Genomic DNA, 17505 nt, shown 5'->3' with positions numbered 1-17505 from the left:
ACTGTTAGGTTATAGTAAAAGCAATTGTGGTGAAGTAAAAGCAATTGTGAGTCTTTGCTGATTTTTTCTCAATTAAACTAAAATAGAAAACTTTTTGAATTAAAAATCTCTTAGTTCAGGAAAATTATATTTTTTCTCTTAAGGGGATTAAAATAAAAATTTTGATTTTGATATATTTTATATTAAAATTTAAAAATTTTGTAATATAAATATTTTAATTTTTTATATGAAAATAGAAAATTATGAAAAATAAATTTGTAATTTAAAAAAGAAAAGTATTAAGTATTTTAAAAAATATTATGTGACATAAAAATAGACAAAAAAAAAAGAATAAATATCGCGATTGACTTAAAATTAATAATTTAATTATTCTTATTTTTTGAAATTGAAAAAGGAAATTCAAAATTTGTGTTTTAGACAGTGAGATCCATAACTATTATTAATGTTACATTTTAAGAAAATAATTTGATTAAACGTAATATTTTAATGAGTTGAAGTACGCCGCCATTTTGGCGCTTGGGTGGACTCCGAATGAGACCGTACAGACCGAGCATTGCACTCAAAAACGTCGCTTCCCTTGCCCTCTCGCAACCTCCGAACTCGCTGCGACATGTCGAAACTTTGGTCGACGCCCGAAGCATCAAAACGGGTTTTGATCGAAACACATGTCGCTCCAATTTTATGGTCGAAAGTATCCTCAAACAGGGCAACCTGTGGGAGGCACGTCAACTGTTTGACCAGATGCCAAACAGGAACACTGTCTCGACCAACATGATGATTTCGGGGTATGTGAAATCAGGCGATCTTTTGAGGGCTAGACAAATGTTTGATGCCATGCTTGATCGGACTGCGGTTACGTGGACCATTTTGATTGGCGGCTACTCGCAGAAGAATCAGTTCCGCGAAGCGTTTAAGCTTTTTGCAGAGATGCGAAGGCGTGATACGGAGCCTGATTATGTGACTTTTGCTACCCTTTTGTCAGGTTGCAATGATGCTGGTGTGGACAAGGAATTCATCCAAGTTCATGCTTGTGTTGTTAAGTTGGGGTACGAGTCGAGTCTCATGATCTGCAATTCGTTGGTTGATTCTTACTGCAAAACGAATCACCTTGATTTGGCTTGTCGGGTTTTTAATGAGATGCCTGAAAGAGATTCTGTTTCTATTAATGCATTGATCACAGGGTTCTCAAAAGATGGTCTATATGAAGATGCAATATCCCTTTTTCTGGAGATGCAAAATTTTGGTTACAAGCCTTCTGATTTCACTTTTGCAGGAGTTTTAAGTGCTGGTATTGGATTAAATGCTTTAGCCTTTGGCAAACAAATTCATGGTTTATTGGTGAAGACTGGGTTTGTTTGGAATGTGTTTGTGGCGAATGCATTGCTTGATTTTTACTCGAAGCATGACTGTCTAGTTGAAGCTAGGAGATTTTTTGATGAGATGCCAAACTTGGATGGCATCTCTTACAATGTGATCATCACATGCTATGCGTGGTTTGGGGAACATGAAGAAGCTGTCAGACTTTTTCGTGAATTACAGTTTACGCGGTTTAATCAGAGGCAATTCCCATTTGCAACCATGTTGAGTATAGCAGCAAATACACTAGACCTGCAAATGGGGCAGCAAATTCATTCCCTAGCTATTGTGACTACAGCTGATTCAGAACTTCTGGTTGGAAATTCTTTAGTTGACATGTATGCTAAATGCGGCAGATTTGAGGAAGCTGAAACGATATTCAGGAGTCTGGCCCATAGAAGCACCGTTCCATGGACAGCCCTGATCTCAGGTTATGTTCAGAAAGGATTCCATGAGGAGGGCCTGAATCTGTTCAATGAGATGCACAAAGCTGGTGTAAGAGCAGATCAGGCCACATTTGCTAGCATCTTAAAGGCATCTGCAAATTTGGCTTCACTATCACTGGGGAAACAGCTTCACTCATTTGTAATTAGAACAGGTTTCATGTCAAATGTTTTTTCAGGAAGCGCACTTCTGGATATGTATGCAAAATGTGGTTCCATAAAAGATGCCATTCAACTATTTCGGGACATGCCTGAAAGGAATATAGTCTCTTGGAACGCCTTGATCTCAGCCTATGCTCAAAATGGTGATGGTGAAGCCACCCTTGACTCATTTGAAAAGATGGTTCAGTCAGGTTTCCAGCCAGATTCTGTTAGCTTCCTCAGTGTTTTGTCCGCGTGCAGTCATTGTGGGCTTGTTCAAGAAGGATTAAGATATTTCAGATCCATGACTCAAAGCCATAAACTTGTTCCAAAGAAAGAACATTATGCATCCATGGTCGATATGTTTTGCCGGAGTGGACAATTTAATGAAGCAGAGAAGTTGATGGCCGAAATGGCATTTGATCCTGATGAGATTATGTGGTCATCGGTTCTAAATTCTTGTAGGATTCATAAGAACGAAGAACTGGCTAGGAAAGCGGCAGACCAGCTTTTCAGAATGGAGGTGCTTAGAGATGCTGCTGCATATGTCAGCATGTCTAATATCTATGCAGCAGCCGGCCAGTGGGACAATGTTGGGAAGATAAAGAAGGCAATGAGGGAGCGTGGAATTAGAAAGGTTCCAGCTTATAGCTGGGTTGAAATAAGACACAAGGTCCATGTGTTCTCAGCAAATGATATGTTACATCCCCAAAGGGAGGAAATTCGGAAAAAGATTGATATGTTGTCAGAACAGATGGAAAAGGAAGGTTACAAGCCTGATACAGGCTGTGCCCTTCACGATGTTGATGAGAAAATCAAAATTGGGACTCTTAAGTACCACAGTGAGCGGCTAGCAATTGCATTTGCGCTGATCAGTACACCTGAAGGGTCGCCAATACTGGTGATGAAGAACTTACGGGCATGCACAGACTGCCATGCTGCAATCAAGGTAATATCAAAAATAGTTGGTAGGGAAATTACAGTGAGGGATTCAAGCAGGTTCCATCATTTTAAGGATGGCATCTGCTCTTGTGGGGACTATTGGTGAGTTTTTAGAGGGGTTAATTGCCTTGTTGATTCGCTTGACATAACATTGTAGCACCGATCTCACCTCTGTACAAGATATATCGCTCTGGCGGGCGCATAGTGTGTACACTAGGGACCATGGTATTGATAATTATTTTGAGAGACTAAATATATAATGATATCACAACCATTCCTGAGTAATTCATGCAGCAGCTGCTATCTAAATGGCATTGGCAAATGGCAAGCAAAGGAATGATTACAAAAGCATCATAATCGAACTTGGCATTTGTACATGAAAACTGGAAACAGATTGGAAACATTGCAGCAAAATTTCTGTATCGCAGAGTTGCAGGAACAGTAAACATCTTGAATAGGCTTGTTAGCCAAGTTCTCTTGCAACCTCAAGGCGATTTTGGACTTGAAGAATTATTGACAGGCAAACTAGTTGCTGAAGAATTTTTCACTGGTCTTGCCTGCCCGATGTTGGATTTAGTGAACCAAGTTGTATACAGAAATTGTTTGTGAGGCCCGACATGGTTGCATATTAGCCTAAGCTTCTGTCTCTCCCTCATCCATCTCAGCACTATCTTCATATGCCTCTTGCTTGTCAGCCCTCTCAATCCAACCTCCTGAAACCATTTTTACATCAATAAACCTATTAGAGTCAAAGGCAAGCATCACCATGATACAAAGAGCAACTCTTGTTATAGTTAGATGGACTTTTTAAATATATCATACTAGTAACAGAATGACTTGATACGAGGTGTGAATTTCAATGTTAAAATTTCGCAAATGAAAGATTAATTGCAAGAACAGACCTTGACCCGTTCCCAAGTATCACCTACAGTGAGGGGGCCATGCTCCTTGAGAATGTCGAAGATAACTCTGGTTATGGTCTGCGTTTGCTCTGGTGGCGTTTTGAGCTCGATTGGCTTCATTTTCGGCTTGGGTTTTGTCGAAAAGTATCGAATCGCACTCCCAAACATCTTGTCTTTGCTTCCTTATCCAATTCGATTTTGCAGTGATTGAACGGAGTCTGATTACTTTCATCGAAAATAACAATAGCAACACAAAGTTTTAGTAACAGAAAGAACAAGGAGAGAACCGGAAAAAGCAAGTAAAAGAATAAAAATCTACCTCCTTCCACACTGCTATTGCAGCTTTAAATGATTAATTATCGATAATTCAAAGGACAAGGAGCCAGATAGAAAAAGAAAAAGGGGTGGTTGCTCGGTGCAGGTTGCAGAGGGTGAACTTTGGAAGAGCTCTGTTTTTGTAATATACCCTTTTGCCCTTGTTCTTTCTGGGCTTTGATTTTATCCTTATATCCTAGTTCTTTTTGGGCCAGATGGTCATCTGGAAAGTTTCTTTAGCTGTCAGACCCAGATGATTTTGCTTCTAGGTTGATTCATGCTTGCAGGGTAGAACAAATCAACAAAAAATGTTTTGTTTCTTCTTGGTTGCTTCTTCCTGGGAAGTTTATTTTAATGGTCTGAAAATTGAAGCTATGAAACCAGCCTTGTGCCCTTCATCAAAAACAAAAGAAACTCATCTTTAACTGAAACTGGGGTATCAATTTAGAGTTCTTGCTCTTTATTTCGTCTTGACTCTGATGAAGGTTTTTGATTATCTCTTCACAAACTGTGGCCTTCAGCAATTCTTTGTTCAAATTTTAAATATTTCTAAAATTCAGACCACTTCCCAGGGATGTCTCTTACAAATTAAAGTCTAAGTTTGTATGCTGTAATATTGCATTTTCCTTTTCTTGTACAAACTATGGCAGTGCATAGGAGATAATTTGAAATGTACTCTTGAGCATAAAGTATACCAAATTATTCTTTAAAAAAATCCATAGAATCATTAAATCATAGAGAGCAAAGGTTTGTAGCTGAAATGGGTATTCATCAAATTTTGGACTTTCGTATACATTAAAACCCAAATCATTGATGAAAACTACCAGATTCTCAAATGAAAAACATTCAACACATTGAGTATTTCAATTAAGGTTCAACTTCCTGGAAAAACATAATCTTATTCCAACTCCACTCCCAGTTACCTACTCAAGGAACAGCTTCCATGTACTCTTGAGCATAAAGCATATACCAAATTATACTTCAAAAGAAGAAAAAAAATCCATAGAATTATTAAATCAGAAATAGCAAAGGTTTGTACCTGAAATGGGGATTCATCAAATTTTGAGCTTTCATATAAACCAAAACCCAAATCCAGATTCTCAAATGAAAAACATTAAACACATTGAGTTTTGGTTAAGCTTCCAACATCCTGGAAAAACATAATCTTATTCGAACTCCACTCCCATTTACCTACTCTATCACAAACCCAGAAGTCATAATCCAATTGCAATCCACAACATATTCATTAATCTCATCTTCAGAAGAAAGACCCAGAAAGCAGAAAAAGCTAAAAAGCAAGCAGAGAATTTTACTATATCAGATTTCATTCCAAGATAAAGGATAACTTCTGTCGACAAAAAGAAACAGAATACAAGTACATGCAACATAAAGAAAACCAAAATTGAACCCAACAAAAGTTTTTTTACTTCTTTTTCTTGTTAACAAATTCATCAGGGACAACTTGAAGCAACTTCTTCTGCTTGGACTTGGCAATCTTCTTCAAAGTATTGGGATTGGTAATCTTCTGAAACTTAGTCCCAGACCTCAAAATGTTCTCTTTCTTCTTCTTCTCCCTCTCCTCTCTCTTCTTTCTCTTCTCAATCTTGTTTTGCCTAATCTCTTCCTTCAACTCATTCATCCTCTCCTTGTAAGCTCTCTTTATCTCCTTCTGCCTATCTCTTTCCTCGAAAGTCGTCCGCTTTACACTCACGTGCTTCGCGGAAGCACGCTGCTTTCGTGTCTGCTTCCAGTTCCGACCCGACACCTTTCCCGCAATCACGCCGTCGTAGGTGGGTCGACCGAAGGTGGGTTTGTCGGGGTCATCGGAGGAAGGCAACGCAGAGCGCTTCGCGGGTCGGCGACAAGAATCGTCGACGTCCATGGACGTAGCCACGGCGGCGGCAGCATCATCGTTGCTGCTGGCGGTAATTTGCGATTCTTGGCGCTTTCGTTTGTAAGTTTTGCCGCCGAAGCCTTCATCTAGGCGGCGGAAATCTATTGTGCAAGCCATGAGCTCCGAATCAGGCTCTGCGAACCAACCCTAAGGCTAAAGAGACTCGCCACTTGCGAGGCCTGAGTCTTATATAGTTGGAAAGTTTGCTTGGGCTTCCGCTGAAGCTCCATGAAAGTAAGAACGTTAGAGCTCGACCCTCTCAAAAGAACTTAATTGGGCTGTCGGGTGACACTGCTTAAGCCCGTTAAAGACTGAATCAAAAATTAGCCCAGTGAAAGCCTGATCCCAAAAACTGGGCCTATTAAGGCCTTATTTAGTTGGAGATGTAAATTGGGCTTTTCCTTCCAAAGTTTTCGTTGAAGCTGATAATTACGGACTAATATTAATCGGTTTTAAGCGAATAAATTCATCAAAATCAATTGAATTCGTTTTCAGTTTTAATCGATTACTTATTTTAGTTTATGTGGTTAATTTTTTTTGGTTGTTTGTCCAAATTTTATAATGAAAAATTAACCATTAATAATATTTTTTAAATATATTTTATATTATATATTATTACATATTTTTAATTAATATTTATATTATATATAATATTAAAAAACTAGTAAAATCTATTGAATATAACTCAATTTCGATTATTTCAATCTTAAAATATAATTCTATCAATTCGATTATTTTTTAAGAGTATTAGATTAATTTAATTTTTTAAATTTTAAAATCATAGTGATCGAATACCCATCCCTATTCATAATAAAATGAATTAAAATATAGTTCAATCGATTCAATTATTTTTTTATAAACATTAGATTAATTTAATTTTTAACTTTTCAAAACTACATCCATCGAATATTCGCTTTTAAATAAAACTGTGCAGTTAAATAATTTAACTAGAAGACAAAATTGAGTTGGGAATAAGATTTGTCTTTTTTTTTACTTGGGAAAACCATCCAACACTACTAACCCATTTCTTTTGAATGGGTACAGCTGCATCATATTTGTTACGGTCTGTGATCCCATGACTAGTTTAGCTCGATGAAGGGCTCAAACCAGCAGCACATATTGTGCCGCAAAGTGCTCAAAGGCACAAATTAGGCTTGAGGCAACATCACTTAAGGGCCCATAAACAACTAGTCTCGGGCCACAATCGATTAGGGATTTTCAGACACCCCACACACGTGCAAGCCCGAGGGCCATGAGCCATTGGGTGGTACTTCATCAAGCCATAGATATATCGTGCCACCCTATCTCATACGATCTTGGCCAACTACAAGAGGATTGCTTACATAAAAAGAGTTTGATTAGGGTTAGAATTCTTGTGTATTATTATTATTTATTTTACTTGCACTAAGACTTTAGGTTAGTAATGTTCTACTTAGGAATAGAATATTTATTTTATTTAAGTTTGTTGTTAACTACCCTAATTGTATTAGACAATAGAAATAGGGTTGTTTTAGGATTGAGAAAAATTATATTGTAAATAGCACCTTTAGGTATTAGGGAAAGGCTATAAAGTCATATTGCCTAAGTAGTCAATAATTCAAGCATTCTATCAAGTTAGGTTATTTGCTTAGGATAATATAATTATTTTTTCCTAAAGTTATTTTCTTCAAGTTTAGTTATTTTCACTTCTACATTATTTGCAAATATTTAAGGTTAAGCTTGCTTAGTTTTTCTATATATAAGTCTAAGTGTTGCATGGATCTTAACTAAAGTTCCAAGCTCATAACAAGTGGCATCACAATTATGTTAGGCAACAAAAGCCCCATCTTTCCCTTGGTGATATTAAAGCTAGGAAACGATCTAGAGGAGTGATAGGTTAGTCGACCTAAGTGCGTCTGGAAAGCTAAGGTTGGCAAACCTGGTAATTTGTGTTCCGTATATTAATCGTGTCGACACAATACGAATAATTATTCATGTCAACATTTGAAAACACGTATACAGCTATACTTAATAATTGTGTAACACGACATTACTAACACGTTTATTGAACGTGCTGAAATTTTTTATATGATACGACACGAATAATAAACATTATTAAACATAATTTTTTCCTAACACGATTAACACGTTTAATACAATTAAATTAAAATATTTATAATTAAATATAATTTTATTATTCAAATTTAAAATTAATAATTATAAAAATAATTATAACAAAATAATAATAACATCTAATATAATAAAATTTAATATATATATAACATATATAAAATTCATTATCATATTAATAAAATCCATCATTAACATCTAATCTTAAAATACTAATAACATCTAAAATCATCCATAATTTTCAACCATAATTAAATAAATATTATTAACCACATCATCAACCATGAACAATTCCAAACACCAAAACCAAAATTGAAAACTCGCTCGTCAATGTCACATCCTTCCAATGTCACAAAACCTAATAATGAAAGGGAAACAATATATTAATAACATTATATCAAAATAAAAAAAAAAGTTAAACAAAATTTAATATTTGGTTTAAAGCATTACCTTTCATTAATGATTAAATGACATCAATAGTATTAGAGCATTTGGATGATGCCATTTCTTCTTTACTAATATCTAAATTCATGACATCCGCGTTAAAATTGTTCACTTTTGTTTCTACAGATGTTACAATATAAAAAATATATTATTAAAAACATGTAAATAAATCAAAATTACTCTAATCATGCATTTAAACACCAGAAATATAACCAAAAATAAATGAAAGAATGTATTACCAATTTCCCTAAATAGCCAATCCTTACAACATAAAATTGCCTCCACAACATCTGATTTAAGTGAGCTCCAATATTGATTAAGAACTTTACCACTAATACTAAAAGCATATTCGAAAGCTACAGCCGATGTAGGAATGGTCAAGATATCTTAAGCCATGGCAAAAAGCTCAGGATAATGAAGTTGATTTGTCTTCCAAAATTGTAAAATATCTAATTCTATTGTCGTTTCAATCCTTTGTTCATCCAAATATTACTTTAGTTGAGATTTGTTCTTAACAGCCCCAAACTCACCTTGAAAATTGTTAAACTCCTAATTAATAAAACCAATATAATTAAAAATTATTAAAACAAAAAATAGCAAAAAATATTAAATTTCAATAAAAATAATATTTCAAAAATAAAAAAATTACAATTGTGTGGAGGTGGCAAAAAGGAAAAATTCAAGATTCTTTTCTATAGAACCCAATTTTTGTCAACAAAATGAACAGTAAGACATATATACCCATCAGTAACGATAGAAATCACAAATCAAAAGTCAAATCAATCCTACCAAGTGATTCTTGAAGCAAGTATTATATCTTACATCTTTTTCTTTTATACATCTTAATTAAATCAGCTTTAACAGTGTTCTTAAAGATCATAACAATGTCTTCACTCAAATAAGACAATATAAACCTAATGCTAGTATACTCCACAAATGATAAAGGTAAATTATGTATCACAATTGCAACTGCCACTAATTCACGAAACTTTTCAAGATCAAACTTTAAAGACCTCATTAACATTGAATTATGTTCCTTTGAAAATATCACGTGACTTGTATCACATGTGTCTTTCCTAATACAATTTTCATTATGACGTTTCAAATTACCTGTCCCATAGTTGCTTTCACAATTTAGAACATGCCCACAGAGCTTGCATTTTGCTTTTGGTTTTCCATCACTTAAGTTTTTTCTTTACAAACATTCAAAAAATGCCCAAACCTTTGAAGTTAACTTTCGTTTTTTGCATTGGCATGGCTTCCTTTTATCTGTCTATCCTACCTCATCTACCTGTACACAGTAATCAGATTCCTCTACAAAATGAATATTTGATTCAACAGAAATATTGATATTGTCATATTTCATCTACAAACATCAACAACATAAATAACATCAGAAAACCTTTTTTTTTATATTAAGTTTGACATTTTTGAATCTAGATAATAAATAGAACAATGTGCTCAACAAAATTGGAAACATAATTCACCTCAAAAGTAGACAATAACTCTGTTTAAATAAATTGAATTTTTTTTAAATGCCATTGCTACTGTCATTATGATAGATTTGCCGAAGCTCTATCATTAAGCTTGTAATTGAATATAAGTTTCAATCACCAAGCAACATAAAGATCTCCAACATACAATCATTTAAAAAAAAACAAAACCATTATGCATTTACATCAACAAAATTACAAGATGTCGATGCAAGTGTCTAGCCTAGATAAAGGAGAGAGACTTGTTCCAGCCAGTTACAACCAGCAAATGTCAACTAGTATTCTAAATGTGATAAAAAAAGTCATATCAAGATCCACCATATGGTTTTAAATAAAATACTGTCTATTTCATGATTCTCCATATGACAGCTTTAGGAAAATTGAAATACATAAAAAGAAAGAAATTAATTTGATAGATGTTATGTTACTTCTTTCGAGTTATTCTTTTATATTTGTTACTGCTTGTGTGAAAGAGTATATAGGAGTTCTACATTGAAAGAAAATTGATATCAAATGTTAGGTTTAGGCAATGGGATCATGAAAGAAATCAAACTAACGGGTTTAGCATTCTTACCTCAAGTATGTCTCTCAAAACCCTTCTCTATTAGAATTGATAATGCTACAAAACTAGCACAATCAACACCGTCAAATTGGAAAAGAAGGCTTTTAGGGTTAGATTTTTTGGGTTTTTTTTTTTTGGAATATTAGTGAAATAATCAGATAGGAAGTAGAAGAATAAAATAAACAATGAAATTTTCGATGAAATTAGTGAGAAAGTAGAATAGGGAAAGAAGAAGAACTAAAGAAGGGAAGAAAGGGGTTTATCATGTGACAAAAAAGACCCAAATGAAAAGAAAGCAAAAGAAAAAATTAGGGTTTAGGCATCATTACATTATTATCCTTAAGAAATTCAAAAAACCTTTTAGAATAATTGTTTATAATTATATAAATAAAGTTAAAATAGTATTTAGCTATTAATTTTAATGGATTGATAAACGTATCATGTATACACGTTTAAACATTATAACATGATTAACATGATTAATTAAATGTGTTTTAAACATGTTACTCACGTCTGACATGATTAAAACATGAAACACGATAAAACTAAACCAAAACCTGTTTAACTTCGTGTGTTATCGTGTTATGTCCAAAATTGCCAAGTCTACCATAAATATTTAGGGAAGTCCTAATTTTAAGGAAAAATTGGTTTAAGGTAAATTATCAAACCCTAAGGCACCAGTAGAGAAATAGAAATTTATTTTGAATCAAAGTTATCGTGAAAGCTAGAAAAAGATGGAAGAGTTTTGAAAAGGAGATGACATTAATTAGTAACCAAATCATATCACGCTTAAACACCTTGGTTCAAGATAGTGTGAGCATTGCAAACATAAATACTACACACACAAGTGTAGCAGAGCATTACAAGTTTGAGAAAATTTTACAAGCATTGGATAATCGCATATCTTTCCTTAAGACAATTATCAACGACAAAGTGTAGAGCAACTTGGAATATTTCAAAAGCAGCATCGATCAGTTGGAGTCCAATAGCAATGAGCTTCGTAAGGAATGGCACAATAGATGAACAACTTAATTCGCTGCAATATGGGATTAGATGAATTGATGGTAGCTATGCAATAGCAACAATGACAATTGATAGAGGTTGTTAGAGGTCTCGAACAAAGAGTTGCACTTGTAGCTAACAAATGCTAGGAAGTTGCACAATGTGACTTCCAAACTAGGCAATTTGAACAATGGAGCTTTAGCACTGGATTGACAATCCAGATTTCAAGTTCAAATCCCTCGTATGTGTGTTGCAAACGAGGACACCATGCAGATGGGAACCATGTACTTGGACGTCACAGGCCAACCACGAGCTAGACATCCACATGGCGGAAAACATTTGGACTGCTCCCGAGATAGCTAATGGGGGACTATCTCGAATGAACCCACAACATTCATGGGGAACCCACTGAAACTTGTGGTGGAGAGAGACCACAAGGCAATGAGGGTGTTGCTTAGATCGAGTAAAGGAAAATGTCATGATCTGAGAGCTCGTGACTAGTCCAGCTTGATGGAGAGCTCGAACCAACAGTACAGACTTGTGCCGCAAAGTGCCCAAGGGCACGACTTGGGCATGAGGTGACATCACTTGAGGGCACATCGACACAACTAGCATCAGGCCACCATCGATTGGGGATTTCCAAACACCCCACGCATATGCAAACCCGAGGGCCATGAGCCATTGGACCGCACTTCATCAGGCCATAGATATATCGTGCCACCCAATCTCACAGGATTGTGGGCCGAGTGCAAGGACGTCACACATAAGAAAGATTTACATAAGAAGCCCAATTACAAGAGGACTGCTCACATAAAAAAAGTTTGATTAGAATTAGAACTCTTGTGTATTATTATTATTATTATTTATTTTACTTGTATTAAGACTTTAGGCTAACAATGTTTAACCTAGAGATAAAATATTTATTTTATTTAAATATCTTATTAACTACTCTATTTGTACTAGACAATAGAAGTAAAGTTATTTTAAGATTAAGAAAAACTATATTAAAAAATTAAAAAATTACAACCTAAGGTCTTAGGGAAAGGCTAAAGCTATAAAATCAAATTGCCCAAGTAGTCAATAATTCAACCTTTCTAACAATTTAACTTATTTGCTTAAAATCATAGATCTTTATTTTTCTCTCAGAATAATATAATTATTTTTTTTTTCAAAATTCTTTTTTTCAAGTTTAGTTATTTTCCTTTTTGCATTATTCGTAAATATTTAAAGTTAAACTTGCTTAGTCTTTCTACAAACAAGTCTTAACGTCTCTGGGATCTTAGTTAAAGTTCCAATCTTCCATATCAATATTTCATAAAAATTCTGATCCTCGATCCCTACTTGTCTTAAAGGCATTGAGATGGAACAAAGGGCAAACTTTTTTCCATTAAATTCATATGGAAAACTTAGCAATATCAGGCAAATAGTAAAATCATCCATTACCAACTATGTGACCCTACACTTATAGTGTTACATCTTGGTGCAAGAATAAAACTCCTAAGCTTACTAAATCAAAATGAATTCATATCAAGAATCCTGTAGCTTTCTCATCAATTGGCAGAACCATTTGCAGAACCACATTGATGTAATTCGGAGAGATCACTTTCAAAGAATGCTGAATGAAGAGCCCTGACACACTGCTCTGCTTCATCGTCGTGTACAATCAAGGATATATTAACCTAAGAAGTAAAACCCAGAAGTTGTGAGTTAAATGGGTACAAAAACATCCCATGTTTTAGATGGAATGGTGTTTTCAGTGAGTCTATTGTATTTAGAGAGTGGCAGCCCATTGGAACTGATATCTAGTTTCATATAAAGGTGGGTTACATGGAATGTTGCTTTGAGAAAGTCCTCTGAAAGAAAGCGGCAGCTTCAGGGCACTAAACATATGTAATTGTCAATTTTAATTATGCTTACAGGCGCAAGCTAGGGCACTGATGGCAAAGAGAGTGATGCAACATAAGTAATTAATATCATACCATGCAAAGTCAAACTGAAAGAGAAATAGAGTTGTGTAGGAGAGACCTTAGATGCACCCTGAGAGATCATTTGAACATTGACTCCATTGGTCCTAAGAACACGAAATGCCTGTCACAATATTCAACTAACAATGAATACCAAAACAATAGATTCATAAACAAGATTGACATCCAATGCAGTGATAATGCAACCTTGGAACCTTCATTAAAGACAAGCCCCATGCTTGCTTACTCTGAATCTCTTCAAATCAAATTAGAAGTTGATTTAAAAGTTTTACGCTGGTTTGTAAGCAATATGAGAGAAGATAATGCAGTCAGTACCTTCTCCAATATAAGTGAGGATCTCTGGACGTTCCCAATGAGAGAAATGATGGATCGATGCTGAAGCAGATTGACAACAGCAATTTTCTCAAGTTCTTCGACAACATGGTCAAGTTCCTGTCAAGAGAAAATATAAAAACAGTGGACATCGCTCAGAATCCTTCGGCAGATCAAGTATAAAATTTGTACATGATATTATCAGTTAAAGCACGAAGAATGGTATCATACGCTTGCCTGCTGAATTAACTCTCTGCTCCAAAGTTTTGATGGATCCAAAGTCAAGGAAATACTGACTTCACTAGTAGCTACAACATCTACTGAGATACCTAAATCTTCAAAGATCGAAAAGACCTGGACAGATTAAAAAATACAAATCAATTGCATAATAGAAAAACCAAGTGAACAAAGAGCATTATTAAAATTAGGACATGGCCTTCCAACCTTTGCAAGAAAGCCAAATTGACCAAGCATGCGTGTGCTGACAATATCCAACATGGTCACATTCCGTTTCAAAACAATGCTGGTGAGCACTGCCTGCAAGTACTCAAAAGAATAATTAAAGCAGTTCAAATTTCATTAAAGAACACTATGCAAGCAATTAGCTGCACAAACCTTACTCATATCTCTAAACCTGGTGATAAGAGTTCCTGGAGCATTAGGATTGTAAGAATTTTTAACCCTAACAGGAATATCACCCTCTCTAGCTGGTCTCATGGATTGTGGATGCAGAACCTGAAGAAGGGGAAGACAAACATCCAAATATCACTCAGTTAGCCATGCTTAGATCAATTAAATGATAATTGCACCCAAAGGCACACACACTCACACGCATATATGTATTGTTTATCAGAGGGAGCACTTGATAGTTAATAAAAAAAAAAAAAAAGGAGAGGAAAACAACAGCAGCATATGAATATAATACCTGAGCACCAAAATAAGCAAGTTCAGCAGCCTCTTCAAATGTTAGATATGGGACAGGTTCTGCACATGGATATATGTTAGGATCACAGGTCAAAACTCCATCAACATCTTTCCATACCTGTAATGAATAAAAGAATATTGTTATACCTTGTTCAAGCAAAAAAAAGGTACATCGCGCTGGAAACAGGGTATAAGCTTGTGAGTATTTGTTTTAGTTACAACTTTTGGTCCACCGTACATTTACACATATAGATGCTTGTTGATTAAGAAAAAGGTAGTATCCATCTCAGCAAAAGATGAGAAAAAATGGCATGGGCTATGTTTGTGCCTCAGCAGGTTTATGACTTGTACATGTTCAGGCCTTGAACATATGCACTGACCTGAATTTCTCGCAACCCCAAAGCTTTTCCAATGGTTGTGGCTGTCAAATCACTCCCACCCCTACCTAATGTAGTAATTGCACAAGATCTCCAGCCCTACAATTAGAAGTTAACAAGATATAAAGATTATCAAACCTCAAAGACTCTTGTTTAAAAATGAAATCATTTCAAAAAAATACCAGCAGCTGTTATACCTTTCCAAGGAAACCAGTGACAATTGGGATTGCAGGATCACTGATCCAATCATCATTTAACCTTTTTGCAACAGCTGGGTAAGTTGCTTCCAGAATATCCGCATTGGTGAAGTCATCAGTGGTAATGAAACCAACTTCGAAGGCATCATACTGCAATACAGGACACTGAGTTATAATTTGCACTCCTTATGATGGTGGCTGTGAGGAAACACAGAGAATACAGTACATTGCATCAATGATGATAAAAAATGAAGCATGCAGAAATTAAGTATCGTAATGAATGCTGATTTGTATTTTGAACCACAAAGATATTCTTAGGAATGTTTTATCCAAAAAAGAAGTGCAAAATAGTTTTCTTGATGAAAACTAAACAACTGGTTAAATTACCTAGCAACCAGACCAACAACTTATAAATTTGGATATGGGATGAAAGAAGACAAAGAAACATACTTGGCGGGCCTTAACACCAATTTTATTCAAATATGCCGCAAAAATCCTCGTAGACATGCACTCGCCAAATGAAACTAAATAGTCTTTGGTTCGTAATGTTAACTCTTTCATCATAGCAATTCCCTTTAAGAGCTGCTCCAATTCTTCTAGGTGTCCTGCAAAAAGGTTTTTTATGCAAAAAAGGAAAGACGGCAACCAGCATAAGCAAGCATACAGTAAAAGACAAGAAGAGGAGATATGATGATAAACTGAACGAAGCAAAAAGTTTCTTGAGGTTAGAAAGATCGAAGAATTGATCTTAAGAGCAGATTATAAACTCACCATCAACAATAGACCTGTCCACTCCAAGCTCATCTGTCGTCCTGGGTATTAAAATTGAATATAAGAGATAATAAATTTACATTAAAACTCCTTACTTTTACAACCGAAAGCAAAGAAGTGAATAAAAAATTCTTGCCCTTGTTCTTACCTATAATGCAGCTCTTTTATAAAGCTCAACTCTTCAATAGTATCTACATTAGTGACGCCACAGCTAACTGCCTTTTCTCCAGCCTAACAATCAACCAAAGAAATAAAAAAAAAAAAAACCCAATTTCATATAAAAACCTTCTAGTTCTAGAGTCCAAAAAATTAAAGAGTAAAAAAAAAAATAAAATCCAAATTAAATAAGGATTACCAGCAAAAGCTTATTGGTCGTCTTTCCCATAGCAGAAAGGACAATGACTGGCCTTTCATTGGGGAAACTAAGTATAAGGTCAGCAACCTCTCGCATTCGCTCGGCGGAAGCCACAGATGATCCACCGAACTTCATTACACACGTCAATTGATTATCTGCTTCTCCGGAACCTGCTTCCTCAATCTCATTCCTTTCAATCACACCCACATTTCCTCCTTGGCAACTAACTTTAAAAACTCTACTTTTGCAACAATGTCTTAGATTCCAACATAAGTTTGAAGAACTGGAAGACCGAAATGCAGCAAAATTGAGCTGACTCGGCAATGCCGATCGGCACGGTAAAGACCTCTGCTTCGGAAAAAGATGAGACGGAGCCGTTTCCACACCAGAAGATTGCAACGAACAAGCCGCCATGTTCAACGGATCTCGCTAAGTTGTTGTTTCGACGAATAATAAACCAAGATAAAAAAAAAATTCTCCAAAGATCTGACTAGAAAAACCAGATGGAAAAAAAAAAAACAACAACCAGTCAGAAAGGCATGAACGAACAACTCGTCCTGTTTGATTCGAGAACTTCGAAATGGCAAAATCTTCAAAAAAAAGAAAGAAAGAAAGAAAAAGTTTCCTTTCTGGCATCCATTTTCGCGGGAACCAAACAGAAAAGAGAAAACTACATACCTTTGGAGAGCGGGAAGGAAGAATGTAGGATTTGGGTCTCCAAAATGAAAAAGCAAAAGCTGTTTTGCTTCTTATTATTGAAAGGAAGAAGGCGATCCTTAGATTTGAGAGGAGAAATTGCCCTGAAAGAAGCGCAATGAAGGAAAAAACAGGGGGAGAAAGGGAAAACAAAGACGCCGCCTCCCCTCCGGTCCGCTCCTCTCCCCTTCTTAGCCAAACAATGCAACGTGTTTTCTTTGTTTTGTCGGAAACCCTTCCCCCCTCCCCATTGTTTTCCTTTTTCATGCAAACGGGCGGCCAAGA

The 17505-nt window shown here is 35.5% G+C and overlaps 4 protein-coding genes across 6 annotated transcripts; 1 reads left to right on the top strand and 3 right to left on the bottom strand.

Moving 5' to 3' along the window:
• The first annotated feature begins 486 nt into the window (after positions 1-486).
• Positions 487-3167, top strand: LOC18601125 (Pentatricopeptide repeat (PPR) superfamily protein). Its single transcript, XM_007031957.3, has one exon. It carries the CDS (start codon positions 532-534, stop codon positions 2986-2988), a length of 2457 nt encoding a protein of 818 aa, XP_007032019.2. The 5' UTR covers positions 487-531; the 3' UTR covers positions 2989-3167.
• Positions 3168-3204: 37 nt separating this feature from the next.
• Positions 3205-4264, bottom strand: LOC18601124 (thiamine-phosphate synthase). Its single transcript, XM_007031956.3, has 3 exons — positions 4104-4264; positions 3785-4009; positions 3205-3595 (listed from the first exon to the last, which is right to left on the bottom strand). The coding sequence occupies exons 2-3, from the start codon at positions 3950-3952 to the stop codon at positions 3368-3370; spliced, it is 396 nt and encodes a 131-aa protein (XP_007032018.1). The 5' UTR covers positions 3953-4009; positions 4104-4264; the 3' UTR covers positions 3205-3367.
• Positions 4265-5397: 1133 nt separating this feature from the next.
• On the bottom strand, positions 5398-6165 carry LOC18601123 (coiled-coil protein). The gene has a single exon (XM_018119665.2). The coding sequence runs from the start codon at positions 6108-6110 to the stop codon at positions 5523-5525; it is 588 nt and encodes a 195-aa protein (XP_017975154.1). The 5' UTR covers positions 6111-6165; the 3' UTR covers positions 5398-5522.
• Positions 6166-12964: 6799 nt separating this feature from the next.
• CARAB-AK-LYS (Aspartate kinase family protein) lies at positions 12965-17505 on the bottom strand. Of its 3 annotated transcripts, none has more exons than XM_007031950.3 (14): positions 17203-17505; positions 16525-17010; positions 16318-16400; positions 16170-16210; positions 15849-16003; positions 15399-15548; positions 15205-15300; positions 14826-14942; positions 14516-14635; positions 14345-14437; positions 14132-14254; positions 13904-14020; positions 13629-13691; positions 12965-13282 (listed from the first exon to the last, which is right to left on the bottom strand). In XM_007031950.3, the coding sequence occupies exons 2-14, from the start codon at positions 16936-16938 to the stop codon at positions 13154-13156; spliced, it is 1701 nt and encodes a 566-aa protein (XP_007032012.2). In that variant the 5' UTR covers positions 16939-17010; positions 17203-17505; the 3' UTR covers positions 12965-13153. The 3 variants fall into 3 exon arrangements, with proteins under 3 accessions (XP_007032012.2, XP_007032011.2, XP_007032014.2); XM_007031949.3 differs by having other exon boundaries at positions 16525-17014; positions 17203-17504; XM_007031952.3 differs by having other exon boundaries at positions 14138-14254; positions 16525-17014; positions 17203-17500.

Source organism: Theobroma cacao, chromosome 4 (assembly GCF_053813885.1).
Source record: "Theobroma cacao isolate CCN51 chromosome 4, ASM5381388v1, whole genome shotgun sequence".
In the NCBI taxonomy this organism is placed as follows: Eukaryota; Viridiplantae; Streptophyta; class Magnoliopsida; order Malvales; family Malvaceae; genus Theobroma; species Theobroma cacao.
Note: the sequence above shows the minus strand (reverse complement) of the source record. Positions and strands in the feature narration are given on the sequence as shown.